Source organism: Canis lupus, chromosome 27 (assembly GCF_003254725.2).
Source record: "Canis lupus dingo isolate Sandy chromosome 27, ASM325472v2, whole genome shotgun sequence".
NCBI lineage: Eukaryota > Metazoa > Chordata > Mammalia > Carnivora > Canidae > Canis > Canis lupus.
In genome coordinates this window covers 14,778,340-14,800,037 of record NC_064269.1, presented here as the reverse complement: position 1 = coordinate 14,800,037, position 21,698 = coordinate 14,778,340, and the positions used below count along the sequence as shown (strand labels likewise).

General features: G+C 36.3%; 1 protein-coding gene across 3 annotated transcripts in view; it reads right to left on the bottom strand.

Moving 5' to 3' along the window:
* Positions 1-21,698, bottom strand: part of CPNE8 (copine 8) — a 360,644-nt gene that overhangs the window by 188,681 nt on the left and 150,265 nt on the right. For all 3 annotated transcript variants that reach the window (XM_025455580.3, XM_025455581.3, XM_035707441.2), the window contains 3 exons: positions 19,795-19,870; positions 16,388-16,441; positions 14,970-15,031 (listed from right to left, as the gene is read on the bottom strand). In XM_025455580.3, coding sequence (XP_025311365.1) covers positions 14,970-15,031; positions 16,388-16,441; positions 19,795-19,870 — 192 coding nt within the window. The remainder of the gene's footprint in view (positions 1-14,969; positions 15,032-16,387; positions 16,442-19,794; positions 19,871-21,698) is intronic.

The window sequence follows — 21,698 nt, the reverse complement described above, 5'->3', positions numbered from 1 at the left end:
TCCCTATTTTTCTCTGCCACCTTTCCAAAAGCTGTAAATGACAAATCAGATGTCAAGATGGAAGATTTAACTAGCACAGCAAAGATCCATAAAAAACGAGTATCTATATGTATTTCAAAGAAAACCACACATATGCCAGCATGCACCTGCGCACATGCACACACACAGTAATACCCTCTTAGACAACTTTTCTGTGGCTGTCATTACGAATTAATTATTGAGAACTAACAACTTTGGTGAGGGTGTGCGGAAGGACTGTTTTACTTTCTTCCCAATTTCAAATTCTGTTCAGCTGCACAAACTGAACATTATCAATATGAAAGAAGAACTGTCACCATCCTTCTTTATTTCTTTTTAAGATTTTATTTATTTATTCCTGAGAGACACAGAGGGAGAGAGAGAGAGGCAGAGACACAGGCAGAGGGAGAAGCAGGAATCCCGATGTGGGACTTGATCCGGGGTCTCCAGAATCACGCCCTAGGCTGAAGGCGGTGCTAAACCGCTGAGCCATTCGGGCTGCCCCACCATCCTTCTTTAAATTAATCTTGACAAACTCAGGTTCAGATCCACCAGCTGCTGGAATTTAGAACTTTTAAATAAAACTGAGACGCCCACTTGGCTCTAAGATACCTCTTATTCTTGCCACTCCAGCACCAAGACTATGCTTCTGCCTTGATATACTGACATGCACTCTCATTCTGACTTCAGTTCTGGAATCTACTCTGCATCCCTGGTTTACCCGCTCCAGGCACCACCATCCTGCCAATCATTTCTACCCCTAGCTCACCATGGGCTAAATCTTAAATTGTTTCCTTTTTTCTTAAAGGTAGTTCGATTACCTAAATGACAACAAAGACAATTGCCTGATTCCAAATTTTGCTGCATCTTAAAAATTCCTTCTTCCCATGCCCAGAAACCTCTCACAGGATTAAGTGCCCACAGCCAGTTAGATCTAGAATGAAGGCAAACTTTGAAATACACAAATGCAAATTCAAATATAAACACTTCCACTTACTTGCCACATGATCTTGGAAAAGCTATTGAAGCACCCTGCAGCTCATTTATAATAAGTAAATCATAATAAAACCTTCTCTGGATTGTTTTGAGGACAAGTACCTGTCCTTTAGTATGTAGTCAATAAGCAGTTGTTACGCTTCCTTGTTATCACCATTATCTATGCTAGCTTTTTGGGATCTGAGTTAGCATACTTCTTTGAAAACTGGAGTGTGCAGGGCTTATCAAATTTCTGGACCTACCAGAGTTTCAGGTTATTTCTGAGAACCTGACCCTCCATGTCAGATTTCCTTTCCTACCAGCTATTAAGGTCTTAACCTGCCCAACTCAAAACTGCAGCATGAATGATCTAACCTTGTTAGGAGGTATTATCTGGGTACTTCCTCCAACAAAATCTCTTGGTATGAAGTAACTGTAAGCTTTGACTCCCGCCTTAAATTTTCTTTTCTATTCTTCCAAACAGTCTGGATTTCTGATAGCTCAGTGAAATGGCAAAAGAATAAAAAGCAATGAGACAAATGATGTGGTTCTTAAACTATTTACACTAATACTGGTCCTTACTAAATCTAGTTTTCATCAATTACCAAACCTTTGTGTTTTCATTGGACTTTGAAGCTTGATTTCAATTAGTTTTTGTTTTTAACACAGTGTGCCAAGGTACAACTTCACAAGGTCTTGCAGTTCAAGAGCTTCTTCTCAACAAAGATATGCAAGATGGCCAACCTGTTTTCAACTCTTTAGGAAATATCTTATAGGTGACATAATCAAAATAAACAAATAAAACATCACCCTAAACAAACAAACAAAAAAAAAAATGCAAGCACTCTCCACAATTTAAAGTGAGGTAGACATTGAAGAGGTAATCATCCCTAGTAGAAAGACTACGAACTTTTGAATCGTAGATTGGAGCTTGAAACCCAGAATCACAACTAGCTAGCTACTTGTGAGTCCTCGGCAAAATTGCCTAATCTCTAAGCCCCAGTTTTCTCAAATGATAAAGAGGTAATAAGTATGCTGAAGAAGTCCTCTAATTAATAAAATAAATCCCTGAAGAACCTGCTAATAACAAATATTCTATGTGCTCGAGGACAAATCTCCTGAGCAATCCATGTCATCCTCTCCTGGTTCATACTAATCCTTTCCTCTGTTGGGTCAGCAGAGACAGTTCTCTCTTAACATTAACACATATTTCTTTTTCACTAATCCTTCCCATAGTGTTGGTCAGTGACCCATTAAGGATGAGGTAATAAATAAACTCCCAACCAGTATAGGTAGTAGAAGTGCATTTTCTCTAGATAACTTAAAAACAATAATGCAATCTTCCAATCTTCAGTCTACATTTTACTGTAACCACAAACCAGCAATTCTAAGCAATAGAAGTGATAAAACTCTCCTGCTCTACCACAACCTGTCCACCAGAGAGAAACTATTCTAAAGATAGCGTGGCTGGAAATGCACCCTCTGATCATAAAACATAACTAAGAAACCGCCTGATACAAAACATCTTGTCAATATTTGGGCTAAATGAGTGCTAGTTCTGAACATGAAGCATACATGCAGTTTTCTCGGACTTTGAAATAAATGTCTCTGAAGAAAATAATCTGAAAAATAACATAAGCTGTCAATGAAACCACACTTAACTGGACCTGTCTGGCCTTTTCAAGCATGCATTTAAACATGTATAAAAATGAAAATCATGCATTAACCAAAACAAAGTTTCTGAGTCTTAATATTTGTAAAAGTTTCTTTTCTAAATCTTAGTTTAGATGAGTTTAGTTTACATATGATAATACTCGATGTGAATGTATTTATAGAAGGCAGAATGGTTTTGTTTTTATTAGATTTACCCCTATTTGGCGCTGCAGGGTTTAGCTCTCCACTGATTTGATGAATGCAAAACACTTGGGTGCCACAACAAGAAACACTATAAAATATCCTAACTTGTATATTAAGTTTTCAAAAAGAAATTGGATTAAGAAAAAAAACCCTCAAAAACCTTGCAGTATTGCATGTTCTGGCAAGATGTGCTCCCTGAGGCCACCTATCCAAAATAATGTCACCAACTTTATAAAACTAAGGCAAATATTTTACAATATCATTGCACTTGCTTCAAGTATTTTTAAGGTAAGAAATCCTTATGGAGATTGTTGATAACAGGACTTACTGATATTCAATTCAGCCTTAAAATAAGCAGTATCAAAAAGCCCATTTCAGCCTTTAAAATTAGCTTATAATAGGGAAGTAACTCTTTTTTATTTTCTCCTCTAAGACTTCTTACTTCTTTTAAGTGGAATATAAACCTTTTATCTATAATTTCAGACAAGTTTTAGAATCAGAATCAAGAGTTTGGGTTGACATTGGAATGGAAGGAATGTTTTGGTATTCCTCCAAAGAGAAGTGAACTACAAAAAATTACTGTTATTGATAAATTTTGTAAATTTGAATATATCTTTTTTCTCTCCACATCTCTGATAACTGGGACAATTACCACCAACAATATTATGAAGATCAAATACGATAAGACACATTGGAACTTTAAACAAATTCAAATTATTGAGAAAAATAGTAGCTAGCATTTACTGAGGGTTAACTCTCTGCCATTTAATCCACATAGCTACTCCATGATACACACTATTCTTTTTATTCCTATTTAATGTAAATGGAAACAGGTTATGCTAAAAAGAGGCAGATCTAGGATTTGAACTACGCAGTTCATATCAGAACCTGAATTCTTGGTCATGACTATGCACTGCCTCAGTTATCAGCAACCACATCTTTGCAATTGACTTGATTTTGGCCAAATACTTAACTATTAATTTTCCAGAACTTGTCCACTGAGCATCTAACCTATTACCCTCTTTCATGGTCTGGTAAGATGTGAGGGAAACAAGCAGTCCCATGCTTCTAATCTTGATCTCGTCTTTTCCTCCAAGTCACTACAAACCCAGATATGAGTTAAATGGAGATAATTTCTGGCAGAGGCAACATAAAGGAGTTTTCTTATCCCAGAAAACCTGGTTCATCTGTTTTATTTGATGATTGTGGTATGCATTGTAGAAAGAGGAAGGTCACAAATGATAAAGTCAAGGAAACAGACAGGTTTATAATCTAGTTCACTGAATTGGCATACTCCATTTAAAAATCCTATTTGTTTATAATGTTTCATTAAACTTAGAGATTTGGGGGAAAGGGTAGGAAAGTCAGGTTTAAAATGGCTTTCTCTTTTTTTTGTAAAAAAAGATTTTATTTATAATATTTTATTTATTTGTTTATTCATGAGAGATGCAGAGAGAGAGAGGCAGAGACACAGGCAGAGGGAGAAGCAGGTTCCCTGCAAGGAGCCCAACGCAGGACTTGATCCCGGGACTCCAGGATCACACCCTGGGCTGCCACTGAGCCACCCAGGGATCCCTTAAAATAGTTTTCTCATCCATCTGGATTTATTTAGTGTACTTGGTGTTCAGCTGTCCAAAAATATCTTAAAATTGCCAGTCTCTTTGAGAAAACAAGTCACAAACGAACAAATTAAAATGACACCAAAAAACTAGCAACCACTTAATATAAGTGGTGGGGACTTTTGCAGCTCATTGAAATCAGCTGGATGAAAGTTTGAGCTTTCTTCAAAGGAAGGAAAAGACAGTTTATAGTTCTGTAAGTTTCTAATATATTCAATAGTCTGATAAAAATAATGGACTAGAGTTCCATGTTGACATAAAATTCTGGTAACTTAGAGGGACACAGTATGCAGAATTAGTGATCTGTTTCCCCCTTCACCTGCCAGTCAAAGAGATGTATAAAACTATAAATATTTGTTCTTGATCATGTTAGTGGTGGAGTGAAGAGTTTTAGGAGGATTTAAGATACACAGAGGACTTAGCCAAATTGGTATTTATGATTCTGTGCTGAGATACTTATAGTGTAAGCCATTGGAAATATAGAAATATGTATTTTATAAATATTTAGAAGTCAATAAGCCCATTTTACAGATATTAATAATCATAATAATGATCATCTAAAGCAGAATCTTAGATTTCAGAACAGTATGACTTTATATGATTCTGACACTATCCTTATTACTAGTTATCAGATACTCAATGCCATAGATTAAAGATTACTGAATAAATATCTTTAGTTCCCAATTATATCAGACTTTTAATATTCAAAATTATTTATTAAGAAGCAAACAGAAATATTACAAAAAAAAAAGAAGCAAACAAATACATGACCCTGGGATAAATATACAAGAGTGTAATTTTTAAAAAATGGCCCTAGGGTCAACAATCCAAAAGAGACAACCAGTTTTTACTATCTACAGAGAGACCTCCTTTGTAGATATCATTCTTCTATTTAGAAAATAAAACTCTTTCTGACCTGAAGTTATAAAATATATCTTATGCTCCAGGAAGAGCCCTGTCCTGCTTAACCAAAAAAAAATCCTAAAAATTAGATTTTTGTTTCAAAGAATATTTGCATAAAAATTGGCTGATTTAGAATGCATCTGTCTCATCTGCTCACGGTATACCTGAATTGTAAGCCTGATAATTGCAGCTAAACAGAGTGTTTGAGGAACTGAGACTGTGAATGAAAAGTAACAAGCTAACAATATGGTTTCACAAACAATCAGGGTTATATTTTCATGTAAATATCTACATCAGTAACAACTAAAATAATGGAAACCTAGAATATCCAATACTAAAAATTAGGTCTACAACGTTTCTTCAAACGAGAAGATATTAAAGGACTTTGAAAACAATTCTGTGTAGTATTTAAATGTGTTCATTCCTAACTCTGCATAATTTCTACTTGGATTCATGAGAAAACAAATAACATTTTTTATAATTTTCTTTTTTTTTTTTAATTTTTTTTTTTTTATTTATTTATGATAGTCATACACACACAGAGAGAGAGAGAGAGAGATGCAGAGACACAGGCAGAGGGAGAAGCAGGCTCCATGCACCGGGAGCCTGACGTGGGATTCGATCCCGGGTCTCCAGGATCGCGCCCTGGGCCAAAGGCAGGTGCCAAACCACTGCGCCACCCAGGGATCCCCATTTTTTATAATTTTCTATTGAATTTTTTTGTGTGTGAGATGAAACAAGAAGATAGATGAAATTTAAAGGGCAATTTAAGGATTGCTTTCTAAGAGTTTCAACATAAGCAGTTAGTCCTACATATGCTGTATCAGTCATCTGTTTGTCCTCTTTCCCTTTTCCCATGCTCCTCATACAACTGAGGGTCAGGGCAATGTTCTCCAAATTAGTGCAGAGCACAAAATGAATGCAGGGAAATCTCAACTATTTTGGAAAGCCCAGAGTACCAATTTTTACTCATATTTTATACGATGATTGTTTGACCTTTTTTTTTTTTTTTTAAGATCTCTACCTTTGTTGGCTAGGGTTCAGCATGATCATAACTTAACAGTAGTTTCTCCTAGATTAGAAAGGATACAGTAGGGGCACCTGGGTGGTTCAGTCACTTGAGCGTCTGCCTTTGGCTCAGGTGATGATCTCAGGGTCTGGGATGGAGCACATGGGGCTCCCTGCTCAGTGGGGAGTCTGCTTCCCTGTCTCCCTCTGCCCTTCTCTCTACTCATGCTCTCTCTTGCCCTTGCTTCTCTCTCAAATAACTAGATAAAATCTTAAAAAAAAAAAAAAAAGAGCATGGTGAATAGGTTCCTGAACTGATGCCACCCAAATTAGCAGCAGTGATGCTAACCCAAGTTAGCAACAAAAACAACCCACAGACACTGGTCACAAATACTGATGTCTTAGTATTTTAGGTTAAAAGTGAGTAGTTACTCCAATATATTACAGAAACAAAATGGAATTGAACACTTGGTTCCAATCACTTTTGAAATAGCATACTTATTCGGAAATATGGTAGAGCAACTCTTCAAAAACCTACCCTTGATAAACCCACAAATCTTCAAATGTACTAATAAGACCTCCATAATACTACTTTGAGATGTTTGGTTGATTGCAGTCCTAAATGTCAGGTTATTTCATTGTTCTTCTTCAGTGTAATCATAGGATAAAAGGCAAGACCAGATGGCTAAATTAAGAAGAGTCTCATTAGATATGTGCTGAAGAGGAGTTCTATCAAAGACTGAAATGTGAATACTGGAGTTTAGCTGAAGTGTTGACTACACTTAAAAGATGTAGCTGCCAGCTATCTTTCTATCTTCTATCCTCAGTTAAAAATACTCAATTCTTTTAGGTGGAACTAGGGGAAGAAGGAGCAGAAGAAAAGCAAAAAAAAAAGTTTCTGAAACCTAGGCTTCCAAAGACATGAGCTTTTTTACAAAAGACACCATAGTGGCTAACGAACAGAGGTTTCACAGATAAAAACTGACAATGACATATATATCATCTATGAAGTTTTAGCAAAGATAAAAAAGGAGTTCCACCATTTACTAAGGTAAAGATATAGTAAACTTTCATATACAAATGAAAGTGTTAGGAGTGTAAATTATTACTACTCTTTCAGCAACACAACTTAGAAATCTCTAACAAATTATAAAATACACATACCATTTTATCCAATAATACTATTTCTAGGAAATGACCCCTTACACATGCTTAATGACATGCATAAAAAGTATGCACCAGGGTTTTACCATTGAACCTGGTTTATAATAAGAAAATAAAATAAAATAGATACAACTAAAGTGTTTATCACACAAAATAATTTATTTTATTTATTTTACTTTTTTTAAGATTTTATTTATTCACTCATAGAGACAGAGGGAGAGAGAGAGGCAGAGACACAGAGGGAGAAGCTCCATGCAGGGAGCCTGAGGCGGGACTCGATCCTGGGTCTTCAGGATCACACCCCGGGCTGCAGGGAGCGCTAAACCGCTGCACCACTGGGGCTGCCCACACACAAAAAAATTTAAACCAAATTATATACTTTCATATGATGGAAGACCATTAAAATAAGGTAGATACATAAGTACTGATGTGGAAATATATATACACAATATATTTAATGAACAAAATACACATTATAGAATATTGTACACAGTGTTATACCAATGTTACAAAAAATAATTATGCATTCTGCAATAAACAAATATGTAACTAACTATATTATCTCTATAAGGTATGATTACAGAGGATCTAGCTTCATACTAAATTATGTTCATTCACTTTGACTAACTTTTCGTTTTACTATTTCACATTTTATGTTTATAATGTGAAACACAAAGATTTTTATGATTAAAATGTGAGAGACAGGGCGTCTGGGTGGCTCAGTGATTAGGCGTCTACCTTTGGCTCAGGTTGTGATCCCGGAGGTCCTGGGATCAAGTTTCGCATCAGGCTCCTCAGGGGGAGCCTGCTTCTCCCTCTGCCTAGGTCTCTACCTCTTACTCATGAATAAATAAATAAAACTTTAAAAAGTGTGGGAGATATAACACTTCTTTCCTAGAAACATGAATATAAAACACTAATAAAATAAAGTAAAAGTATTTTATTATTTTTGAAAAAAGTAACAATGAAGAATATCAAATATAACTAAAGTGTTTAACAGTTTTCAGAATTTTTTAAATTGTAAGAGATAGGAATTCTGATTGATGTTGTTCAAAAAAGTCAGTAGCCATTTACTGAAACTATACATAATTGTCATTTATTACAATTAATCCTAATTTGAAATGAGTGCAGCTCATTATGTTCTACTTTGCTATTATTCAGAAATTTTGTGTGATTACATATCTGCTTTTTATATGATTTTCCATCATTGTAGTGCATTTATCTACTTGGAGGTTGAGATTTAGCAAGGGCAGAAAGCTCAAAATGTTACAATGTCTAAACAGGTAGGAAAAAATTGACAAAATCTATCAGGAAAAATAAAAATAATGTACTGAAATATTTGGATTAGATGTTTGTAGCTACACTTTCACCTGGTTTTCATATTTGTGTTCTTTCAAACTGTTATAATTTGTTATTTTCATGCAACTAGGGATTTTTAAGAAAGATAGGAACATGAATCTCTACTCTTCCTTTCTTATAATCAGTACCCATCAGGTATTCTATGAAGTAAATATCCTGATCAATCTCCATAATCAATTAATTCAATGTTTCTAGAGGGCCTCCTTGATTCACTCTCAACTCTGGTCAAACAACATGACCCCGACCGACAGACCAAAACTTTTTGCCCTTGCCACCACTGCTAAAAGGTTAGCCAAATCCATGTCACAAGTTAAAACATTCAGCTCAACTCAATAAAACCTGTTTTTTTTTTTTTGCAAAAAGCCTAGACATTTCAAAAAGGAATGTCTGAAATATGAAAGATGGCTCCAAAAGCATCCATAAATCTCACACACAATTCCCTTAACAGATTAGGGACGCTTTGAGAACAAAGAGGGGATTTTACCCATTCTCCGAGCAAACACTGCAAAAGAAATTTCTATAAAAATTCAAAATGAGGATGATTTCACTCTTATAGACACTGCAATAACTTATTCAGTCCTCAACCCCTTTCTGTTTTCCAATCTCCTGCCTTGGAGTAGAAAGGCATTTACCATCTAATGGTAATCAGTCACAAAAAAGAAAAAGGAAAAGAAATGTTTTTAGATTTGTCTTCTCAACCTTCAGAATTCCTAATTCTACCTATCTGTCCAATTCTACTCCAATCAGCCCACTGCCCTCCCATTCCTAAATATACTCTCTGATCAATTACAGGCAACTTCCTCTACCAATAGAAGACATATGATTTCAATTTCCCCAACAACTGTTCAAATTGATCCATCAAAGCCCTTAACCAGTATTAAGCAGTATCCTTCAAGCCCTATGGCCATTAAAGGAATAACTCTTATTATTCAAGATTAAAAAAAAAAGATTTTACCAACTGAAGATTGATCATCCCCACTACAAGACCTTGCAATACAAAACAAACAAACAAACAAACAAAAAAAAACAAAACAAAAAAAACCTTGCAATACCCTCATCATGCCAAATAAAAAGCCCATAACAGAGGACTGCATTTTGGTCAAGACCTTAGGGCAATCAACACTATATTCATACCCGATCACCCTACATCTTGACAGTACATCCTCCTTTTTAATATGCCCACTGAAACAACTACTTTTTCTGTCATGGACCAATACAGTGCCTTTTGCAGCATTTCCTTTGGCCCCCAAAGTCAATACCTTTTGCTTTTACAAAGAACAATCACAAAGACACTTGAACAGCCGTACCGAAGGGATATACCAAAAACTCTATTTCTCTCAAACCCTCCATGGTGACCTGAAAGATTTCAATTTCCCTGGGAAATCTATACTATTACAATATATAAGCAATCTTTACGGGGTGTCTGAGTGGCTCAGTCAGTTAAGCATCTGCCTTCAGTTCAGGTCATAATCCCAGGGCCCTCGGATCGAGCCCTGCATTGGGCTCCCTGTTCAGTGGGGAGTCTGCTTCTCTCTCTCCCTCTGCCTGGTGCTCTGCCTACTTGTGCTCTCTCTCTCTCTCTGTCAAATTAATAAATAAAATCTTAACTTTTTTTTTATATTTCCCCACCCTAAAGGCCTCTTTATAGACACTAAACATCGTCTTCAACAATTAGCCAACAAATGACATAATGGAAAGATAAATTTCAATTCTGTTCTGCCTCTGTCAAATTCCTAGGCCACCTTTTAACATCAGATGGGCTAAAAATAGAACCAGACAGAATGACTACCATCACCCTGTTCACTCAATCCCAGACTAAATGACAATAATGAGTTTCCTGGGCCTTACTGAATCCTGTCACCTTTGGATTACCAATTATTCCCTCATACCTCAATCCTTAAACCTCCCTACTGGAACCATTCCAGACCCTATTCCAAGGCCTCAAAGAGACCCAAGAAGGTTTTATTCTTTAAAAAAAAAAAAAAAAAAAAAGTTTGTCTCTTTTCCAACTCTAGGACACCCTCATTACCAACTGCCCTTCTTCCTTTTTGCTCATGAACTTTCCAGTAGCACTTTGGGAATCCTGACCCAAATCCTGATCAATTGTTGGCATATGGAGGCCAAGAATGCCCTGCAGGATATTATAATCTTCAACTAGACCCTGTGGCCAAAGGTTTTCCTCCCTGGCTCCATGCCCTAACAGCAGCCTTTACACTCCTTACTGCCACCAAAAAAATAGTACTAGACTCTCCCCTATAGGTATTCGTTCCATATACAGTTAAAACTCTCTTAGATTCCCACCACACAGAACATCCTTCTGCCAGTCCACCTATCCTTTCTAGCCATTTCACTCTCTTGTTGTCCTCCTCTCAAATTGCTGTCATACTTTTCTTACCCCTCAAAGATTCAACTAACACAACTGCATCCTTGTCACTGATTCATTATTTACCCCAATTAAACCTTCATAAATCCCCCCCCCAAGTCCCCATTTTACTTGGTTTATCGATGGATGTTACATAAAAATGAACAAGGAAAATACAGTGCAGGACACTCTATACGATCCACTGAAAAAATTTTCAAAGCAGGCTCCTTTCCCTAGGCTTGTTAGGCCCAATAAGCTGAATTACATTCTAACAAGTGTATGCTAATTGTTAATAAATAAAGCTCTCACTGTCTATAGATAGCATATATGCTTCTGAGGTTGCCCAGGATTTTGGTATGCTCTGGAAACAGGGTTTCTAACATTCTCTGACAGTCCATAAAAACAAAGCTTCTATATTAAAACTACCTGACACCTTCTCTTTCCCCACAGCTTAGCTATTATAAAAATTCAAGCTCATTCCAAATTTGATATCCCTGAAGCCAAGGGCAATCATGCTGACCAGGCTGCCAAAAATGTGGCACTTCAAACCTCCAACTCACAAACATCTCCCTATATGACTTTCATTCCCTTAACCCTGTTACTTAAAACAAAACAAAACAAAACACACACACACACACACACACAAAAACAAACAAACAAACAAACAAACAAACCCTCAAAACATCACTGAAGGGGGAAATGGATGAAACAAGGTTCCTAGAAGGATTTCTCCAAGACAACGTTTGGGTGGGTCCAAATAACAAACCTGTGCTACCAAAAAGAGCCCAGGAACTCTTTTTAAATGTATCTATGACACGACACCTCGGAGCACAAATAAAATGGTCCAATGGACACACAGTTCTATTAAATGCCATCTCGAACTCTTGCCCAACAAATATTTTGTGCAATCCTACAAAACCATATTGCACTGCCTTAGGTCAATTTCCTCTTCCCAACAGGCCTTCTGACATCTGGCAAATTGATTTCATCCAGCTTCCTCCATTTACCAAATAGAAATGTGTATTGATAATGATCTGTATGTTTTTTCACTGGGTCAAGACATTTCCTTGCAGGCAAGCCAACTGCTAAAACAGTGGTCAAAAACCTATTAGAAAAAAATCACCCCAGTTGGAATATTCTCAAAAGCTACACAGTAACCAAGGAATCCATTTCACTGTTTAAATTGTCCAAGAGATCTGCAAAATCTAATCCATCTTTTAACATTTTCATTGCACCTATCATCCTTAATCCTCAAGATTAGTTGAACACACTAATGGCATAATCCAAACTCAACTAAGTGATCTGGCCATAGGCATGTTGGCCCCTTGGGGAAGATTTGCTTATCATAAAGCCACACTGTGTAATCCAACAAACGTTCTAGAGGAATTACCCCACAATACTGCTTCAGCCCTACAAAACTTACAATTATCCTTAGACTCCCTTGCTTCAGTAGTCCTAGGCAATCAAACAGCACTGGCCTACCGGCTGGTTGAATAAGAGGGTGTCTGTATTCTTGCTAATATCTCTTGTCGCACCTGGATAACTACATCCTCCAAAGTAGAATTAGAAATTTAAAAAAAATTTTCACACAGGCCTCTTGGCTTCACCATATCAACAATCCCACCTTCAATGAAATTTGGAATTACATTAAAAGTTATCTACTATCATCCAATCTCTTTAGTTGGTCACCTGACAAAACAGAAAACATCCTTCCATCTGGACTACAATACTGGATGATACTATTAACTTGGGGATTAAGCATCTGGTTGCCATATAAAATACCCTTTGCTTGTTTCAGAAGTGTCTCACTTTCTTCTCTTCCGCTCCCAAGCTAATGATGATGACTGAAGCTTCTGTGTATACTGTTCCAACTCCATGCCCTTATGCCCCTTACAATGGATTGGATGGACCCCAAGAAGTAACCAAGCACTTGGGCCACGAAGGACTCTACCATACAACTGATCATGGTAACCTTTTATACACCAATGATCAAAAAGAAGAAGTGAAGAGGAAAAGGGGCAAAGGAAAGTTAACAATTCTGAGTCCATCTCTCAACTGCCACCATTTTTGCGTAGTTCAGAGAAGAATCACCACTTCCTGGAATCATGATAATCATCTTGAGGTTTAGACACCTGGAAAATTTTCCCCCAACCCACAATACTGAGCAAAAGAGGTCAAATAATCTCTGAGCAAACCACACCAACTGAAATTTCTTCCTCGCTGTGGTTTCAAGTTTTAAAAACACCACCTCCTCTCATCCTTTTTGGTCAAGCACAATGTGACTGAGTTGGGTTGTCCCTTATTTATAAACCTAAATAAAGATTTGTCTCCTATTTCCTCACTCATAGGCTCATTCCTGAAGTTTTTCTTTAACAGCATTTTTCTGGACTTTAGTACCTTTCCCTTTAACTTTATTGAAACAGCCACCGTAGCTTCTGTGTCTGTGTAGCCAAGTGGCAGGTTGCAAGATGTCCATATATAGCATTGATTTTGCATTTAAGCAAATTATCATTTTGGGGTTTGTTTCCTTAACTAAGAGCAAAAGGGTCAAGCTCCCTGTGTTTTGGTAAACTGTCTTTGTTCCTCTAGCCTCTTCATTCTTTTATCCCTTTCTTCTACCTCATGACATTCTACCAGTGAACTAGTACTGGAAAAAAAAATTCTAGGGGCATCTGGGTGGCTCAATGGTTGAGCATCTGCCTTTGGCTCAGGGCATGATCCTGGAGACCCGGGATCGAGTCCCATATCAGGCTCCCTGTGAGGAGCCTGCTTTTCCCTCTGCCTGTGTCTCTCCCTATCTCTCTCTCTCTCTCTCTCTCTCTCTCTCTGTGTCTCTCATGAACAAATAAATAAAATCTTAAAAAAAAACCTTAAATCATAATTAGGAAAAGATTTACATGAGTGTTGCCTCTGGCTGCTATTTTTTGTCATGAAGTTACAAACCACATTCAAATTTACCTCTCACCGTTTGTGTATATTCTAATACAGGTTATAGCACATAAATTAGAATATGTGGACATTTTAGACTGCATATTAATGAATGTTTTCAATCTCTGGGGATGCTTGGTTTTGAAAAGATAGGGGCAACTCAGTTAAAAATAGGAACAAAATTGAAAAACATCCTTCCTATTTACTAGGGTATAGGAATCCACAATATATTACCAAGACAGTCTCTGTCTGGACTCTGGAAAATTTCAAGAATGGTTAAAACAACCAATTTTTTTCTGAAATATATTCCTGCCCAGAAGCGTAAGGAGCAACAAAATGACTACTCACCATCCATTTCTGCATTATGATTTTACGACAAGATACATTCTTTAATATTCTGGAGCTCAAATATACATTTACAACAAGCCCTCAAGCTTTTCTTCTACTTCAAAAATAATGAAAAGTGCATATAAAAGTCCCATATGTTAGGCAACTGAAAATATTCTCTGGAAGTACATATAATAGCTTTATCTGCAACTATTATCAACACAATAGAGTCTTTTCTCTTCGTCAAAGAAAAGTTGCAATTTTCCCCCAAAGTAATAGCTCATTGTGTTTAAGTTTATCTCCCTAAGTCTGTAACAAAAGTGCAAAAGTTCTGCCCTCAAAGTATAATAAAGTTGATCATTTCAGCTGCCTATTACTTAGTGGTAGCACTTGCTAGATACACTAAAAGAGATGTTTAAGGAATGAAACAATTTCAGACAATGACTTACCCTCCTTTAATATAATCAAGGAATGAAACTTCTGTTTCTACCAGAAAGGAGAGTAAAGTTACCTGAAAAAGAAAAGAAAAACAAGGCAAAATTACCTGCCAGTACTAACTGCAACCCCAAATGGACTTTAAGTATTAGAGACGAACTCATATTCATATTAGAGAGGAATATCACATTTTGAAAATCAATAACAATATAATTCTTTATTAAAATCTGCCAGGACTGATTGTTTTAACGTATAAAATTATAAGAATGAAAGGAGCCAAAAAAATTAACTAACTCCTTCCTATGACCAGTTTATTTCCTTTGAAGAATAGCATAAAAATTGTCTACAAGGACATTGTGTTACTGCATGTTTTTGTCATCGTCCTGTAATGAGGCTCTTGAATATTTCAAATGTCTTGCAGTATAGAAATCTTCAAAAGGAAATTTGAGGAGAACTTAGATATTCTTTCTCCTAAGAAAATTTAATCATACAATAAAATCTTCAGTATATTATAGAAGAAATGTCACCAGAGAAGAAAAGTAGAGTATGGGTAACACAATATTACAATGTAATATTGTAATAACATTGTGTGGTGACATCTGGTGACTGTACTTATGGTGGTGAACACAGAGTGACGTACAGGATTGTTAAATCAGTATGTTCTATACTCGAAACTATGACATTGTGTATTAGCTATGCTCCAATAAAAAAAAAAAAAAGCACATCTGAATTCTCCAAAAAAAAAAAAAAAAAAAGAATAGGATGATTTTTCACAATTTTAAGATACTTTCATCTTTGCACCTTCCTGTATCGATTTATTTTTTATTTATTTTTTTAAGATTTTATTTATTTATTCATGAGAGACACAGAAAAAGAGGCAGAGACACAGTCAGAGGGAGAAGCAGGCTCCATGCAAGGAGCCTGATGCGGGACTGGATCATGCCTTGGGCCAAAGGCAGGTGCTAAACCGCTGAGCCACCCAGGGATCCCCCTCCTGTATTGATTTCGTCCCACTTCCAACAAGGTTGTAAATTTTAATGCCGTATTAACAAGTACTTTCTCATGCCATGAGTTTTAACAATTAAGTGTAGCCTGTAAAGAGTGTAGTATTTCTTACTAGCACTTAAACTTTTTCATACCTACTTGATTCTCTCTAGTGTGATTCCACTGAATGAAGATTTCATAACAAAACTTCAGCTTCCCTCAGAGGTCATACAATCCCGAGGACAACCTGCAGGAAGCTGGGTCACTACTTTTTATAAGGTATTCTCCATTACAACCATCCCCACAGCAAGTTCAGTTTTCTATTATGCACCTTTATATTAAAATCTTAAGTGAAAGAGCTTAGTCTTTAGTTCCAGTCTATATAATATTATACATTTTTTTATTCATTTATTTGACTCCTTGATGAATAACATAAAATCTGACTTACTGTTCCCGAATTAGTGTATTTTTTCTTTTTTCCTTTCTTTTTGGGATTCACCACCTTGAAAAGCAGATAAAACAATTATTATGTGTTAGTTTTATACTGAAATTTTCACATTTTCACAGAATATGTAGTTCAAACTGCTGCTTTCACTTCAGATACATTTATACATTTACAAATGCCTTTAGTATGACTCCTGGACAGTCCTTCGACCAAAACTTCTCTCCAAATTTTCTAGTGACCATTTTCTTTGTGTGTGTGCACATCTTTTTTAAAAATGTATTTTTTTTCAGTAATATTCTTCTCAATCACTTTATGCATTGATTACCCTAATCCATCTGTATCTTCTTGATGTGAGAAGAGACTTTTAATATTTAGGTCCTAAGTAATAATGACTGCTTTGAAGTAAACTGTGTAAATAGCTAAAGAAAGTATAGTCAAGAAACATAACTTTTGTTATTAGGCTAAAAACACTAACATAAGCAAATCACCCAGATACGTGCATACATAAGAGCTCTTTTACTCTATTGCTGTCAGGGATATTAATTTCCGCCAGATACCGAGGCTATGTAATAATTGGTAAAGGTCTGGTTTGTGGGCCTAAGATTTAACGTTTGGCCACTTATTCCATGAGGAAATATTATTGTACAAGAAATTGAAGAATACAGGGAACGTAAAGATGAGTAAGACCTGTCAATCTAATAGGATAAGCAAATCACATTTTCTTAAAAGAAAATCCTTCAGTGCATCCCAATCTGAAAGGAAGCATTTTGACAGGCAAAGAAAGTTAAAAGAATTTATGATAAGTATTATTTAAACTTTATTAATTTAAACTAAGGCAACAATAAAAAGAGATAGAACATTCTAGAAAGAGGAAAAAGTAATTGGCCCAAGGTGGTTGGAGCAGAGGGCAAATACATATTATTGAAACAAACCTGAAGGCCCACAGGTACGTGGAGCCAGCAGGAGACACTCCTATCTCCATACCTAGAGACCCTGAAAGCTGTTTGCAACCTTAGAGATCTCAAAGGGCCCTATTCTCTGCTCCAGCCCCCTCATAATCACAGTCCACTAATAGTCCTATGGGTCCAGGGCCCCAGTAGGAAACAATCCTGTCTGCAATCATTTAGATCTTGAAAGGGACCAATACTTAGTTCCAGCTCCTTCCAGGTATAGTTTGTGAGAAATTCCACTGGCACAAGGACCCACCAAGATGCACTCATGTCTTACCTCAGGAGATCATGAAATACCCTTATATTTATTTATATTTATTTGGCCCCAGCCAAATAAGGTAAGGAAGCAACCTAGCCCACCCAGAGGCCTAGTGGGAGACATGCTCATCTGTGCCTCCAGTGCCAGGTCTACAGACCAAAGTCTTGACCATGGTACCTGAAACAGCCATGCAATTCAGTGGCTGACCCTCTTAGGTATGGTGCAGAGCCAGTCCTGCCTACTTAAGGACCATCCAGTGATCAGATGGGAGTCCTCCAAGGGAACTGGCAGGAGTCACACACATCTTTGCACTTAGTAATAGGTGCAAAAGTACATCTTTGCACTTAGTAATAGGTCATCTGACTAAGGACTTGTACACCCTGAAAAGAAATCCTGGTTCAGTGCCCCTCTACTGAATAAAGTACAGCCAGCCTCATTCACCCAGGGTCCAGACAAAATCCATGCCCACTTGAGCTTCTGCTAACAACCATCCCCAACCATGGATGCTACTACAGACCTAACAGCTTCAAAAGCAGCTCAAATCTAGCATGACTGCAGTTTTGGAGATAATCCTATCAGCTCAGGAACTGACAAGAGAAGGTCTTTACCAAAAGCAGTCTGTAAAGCTGTAGGGAGTTTATAAAAGCTCAAGTATATTGCAGGAGATCTAGAAACACAATGGTAGGCAGAGAAAACAGGCATCTATATAAGTACCACCTGTTTTATATTACTTTCATTGCCTGTTTAGAGCCTTAATATTTCTTCCTTGGAAGACCTAGATAGAAAAATTGATCCAGGGGATCCCTGGGTGGCGCAGCGGTTTGGCGCCTGCCTTTGGCCCAGGGCGCGATCCTGGAGACCCGGGATCGAATCCCACATCAGGCTCCCGGTGCATGGAGCCTGCTTCTCCCTCTGCCTATGTCTCTGCCTCTTTCTCTCTCTCTGTGACTATCATAAATAAATAAATAAAAGAAAAATTGATCCATTACTCCATCTTTGACCTTGCCTGAGAAGTTTGACCTTTAATATCTCATACTCTACTAAGTAGCTGTTATCAAGACACACTAAACATATATCATGTGTTTGTCTCCCATTAGACATGGAAATTTTTTTAAGAGAGAGAGAGAAAGAGAGAGAGAGAGAGAGAGAGACCAAGACCAGAGCCTAACACAGGGCTCAACCTTACAACCCTGACTGAGATCATGACCTGAGCTAAAATCAAGAGTCAGATGCTTAATCAACTGAGCCACTGAGGTGCCCCTAGACACTGAAATGTTTAATCACCTCTGTACTCCGACGGTCTTAACAGAGGATGTGTAATATAAAAGCCTTGTAACAAATATTTTATTTATAGGTGAATGAATGAGTGAATGAATGGAATGCTATTGCTTTAACTTAGTAAGAAGAAGGCAAAAGAAGGATAGCACTCCATTCCTAACTTAAAAGATGTCAATTTTAGTGTCAACCTGGTGGGGAAAGAGGTATCAACCTGGCAGGAAAAGAGTTACCTTTATTGACTAGTACTGAGATATTCTCCTTTGTTATTCATGTTTGTAAAATAAAAGAATTATAGAGAATGTACAGGTAACTTAGCTCAAGTATTAACAATGCCAAAATATAACATGTGCTCAATACATGTGCCAGTTAACTGGCAAGGTAGGTTTAAGGCAGAAAGAACTTAAGAAAGATTGTGCCTGCTTTAACAACTTCGATTTCTTTAATGACTGAATCATATTTTGTCATTAGCTTTAGTCTTCACCTAAATAACAGTAAAAGTGCTCAAACATACTAAGCAGATCACAGTTCATTTTTTAACACCATACTGACATAATGAGCATGCATATTTTTCTCTTTTTATTAAAAAAGGTGTTGGGGAGGAGGTTGGTAGGAAGGCAATGGTGAACAAATGGTGAAGTTTATGGAAAAGTGAACTTGCGTCCATATTGAATTTTTTTTAAATAATCAAAAGTTTCATAGGCAAGAATTTTTAAATTTCTCAGATTGAGTTAAAAGACCATGGGATTGAAGAGAAATACTATCATTCAAGTCTCAGAAACAAGTCTGTTCGATAAATTTAAAGATTCTTACATATATTGGTAGTTGGTTAACTTTTGCCAATTACCCTTTGCAAAATCTATATTTTTAAAGCATAAATTTACTTATTCTAAAGGAAAATAATAATAAAATAAAATTCTTCTTACCTCATATACATTGAATTGCGATTGTCCTCTAGAAAGTTCCCTATAGCTTGTGGTAAATTCTCCAATGAAATCGTGACTAAATTTAAGGAGAAAAATATACAGTATTAGCTTTCATACATTTGTCAACTATACTTTAAAGCTTTTTACAAAGTATAGTTTAATCATGGAAAAAATGCTTAATATTACTATGAACATAACTTAATAACTTATATTTTAAGAGATTCATACATAACTTCATTGTCCTTCAACCCCAAATTATGTTCACTCAAAAATTACATTTTGTTTAATATTCAAATATATAATTTATCCAACCAATATTAATATTTCAAACAGGTATTTTAGTTTTAATAACTCATCTCTCAAAAACATTTCATTGTCTATACTAGCAAAATGATTAATAACATATTAGAATGAACATTTAGGACACTCAAAAAGTTATTTATATCAATAGTCACAAGTACAATATATAAAACTCTTCAAACTTTCTTATGACCAGGATGTAATAGGACATTATTTTTCAAGAGTATCCCATGTTAACATGGATAATAGTCACGAAGCTTTATTTTCAATAATAAGAGCTCTAAAGTATATTATTAATACCAACATGGTTATTCTGAGTTTCTTCACCTTAAAGCAATCATCACTGACTTCTCAGAAAGCAGACCTCTACAGGTGACTTCTAGTTTAGATGGGGACACATAAGGATTGAGTAAGCATGTATTAGTTCTCACTATAAAATCCTGTCAATGTGATTACTGAAGCTTAGCAAAGGAATCGTAGAGACGAAGATGATAAAAAAGATAAAGACTGTAGGAACTAAAATGGTAAACACACCATAAGGGATATCACTGCCATGTATATCATAGAATTTCAGCTTGGCCCATTCACTTTGCAAATGCAAGGTGTTCATTACCATTAAATATATATATATTTCCCCACCCACCAGGTAGATTTAATGCTTACTTGTGAAGACCTGATGACCAGTGACAACCAATAAACAAGCTGCTATCTAGCCAACCAAAATATTGATTTCTAAAGACAAGATTTGGAAGAAAAAATGAGCTACCATTAAATTTAGCAGAAATTTTGCAATATGATGCTGTTATAACATTATTTAAAACATAGCTCATTTGGATTTCCAGCCTCCCAGTTTTCCATGGTCTCAAAGATCTTGTACATACATCATAGTATTCTAAATGTGACAGTCCTATTTACACCAGTATCAACACCTTGACTTCTTCCAGATTTAACTTTCAGAAGCAGATCTACACTCATGAAAATGTGAAAGGAAAGGGGACTGAAAACAGTCGTAAATATATTTGTATTTATGAACCCAATCGCCTAGGCCTCACACATTGAAATGACATGGGGAAAATTATAAAATAGTACTTTAGCACTACATATTTCTAATAAGTGAAATAATTTTCTTTGGCCTTCAGAAGCGCAAACTCATAATCATGATATCTTTCACTGCAATCTTAAAACCTGAGTTATGGAGTTTATGTTTATGGAAGAATCTCTCCTCCTCCATTTCTGTGCATATTTCAAATATCTTAAGCTGTAGCCATGGAAAGAAAACGTTCTATTATACTATTAACATTAAAATTTCCAACATTCAACACTAATCAAAAACTTGGTAGAAAAAAGCAGTATTATTTGCCACAAGTAAATACAACTATGCAATCAAGTCTCAAGAACATGTAATACCCACCCGGATAATGTAAGTCCAACAGAGTGGCAAATCTGGAATCCAATGGCAATGATCAGGTTTATCATACAGCACATTGATGTGCCCCTGTTGAAGTCACTGTGAAACTTTCTAAGAAGCAATTCTGTGATATTTGGTCCTGTTTTGTTTTGGTAAATTTGTTACTCTCTGTAGAACTGAGTGATGAACAATGAAG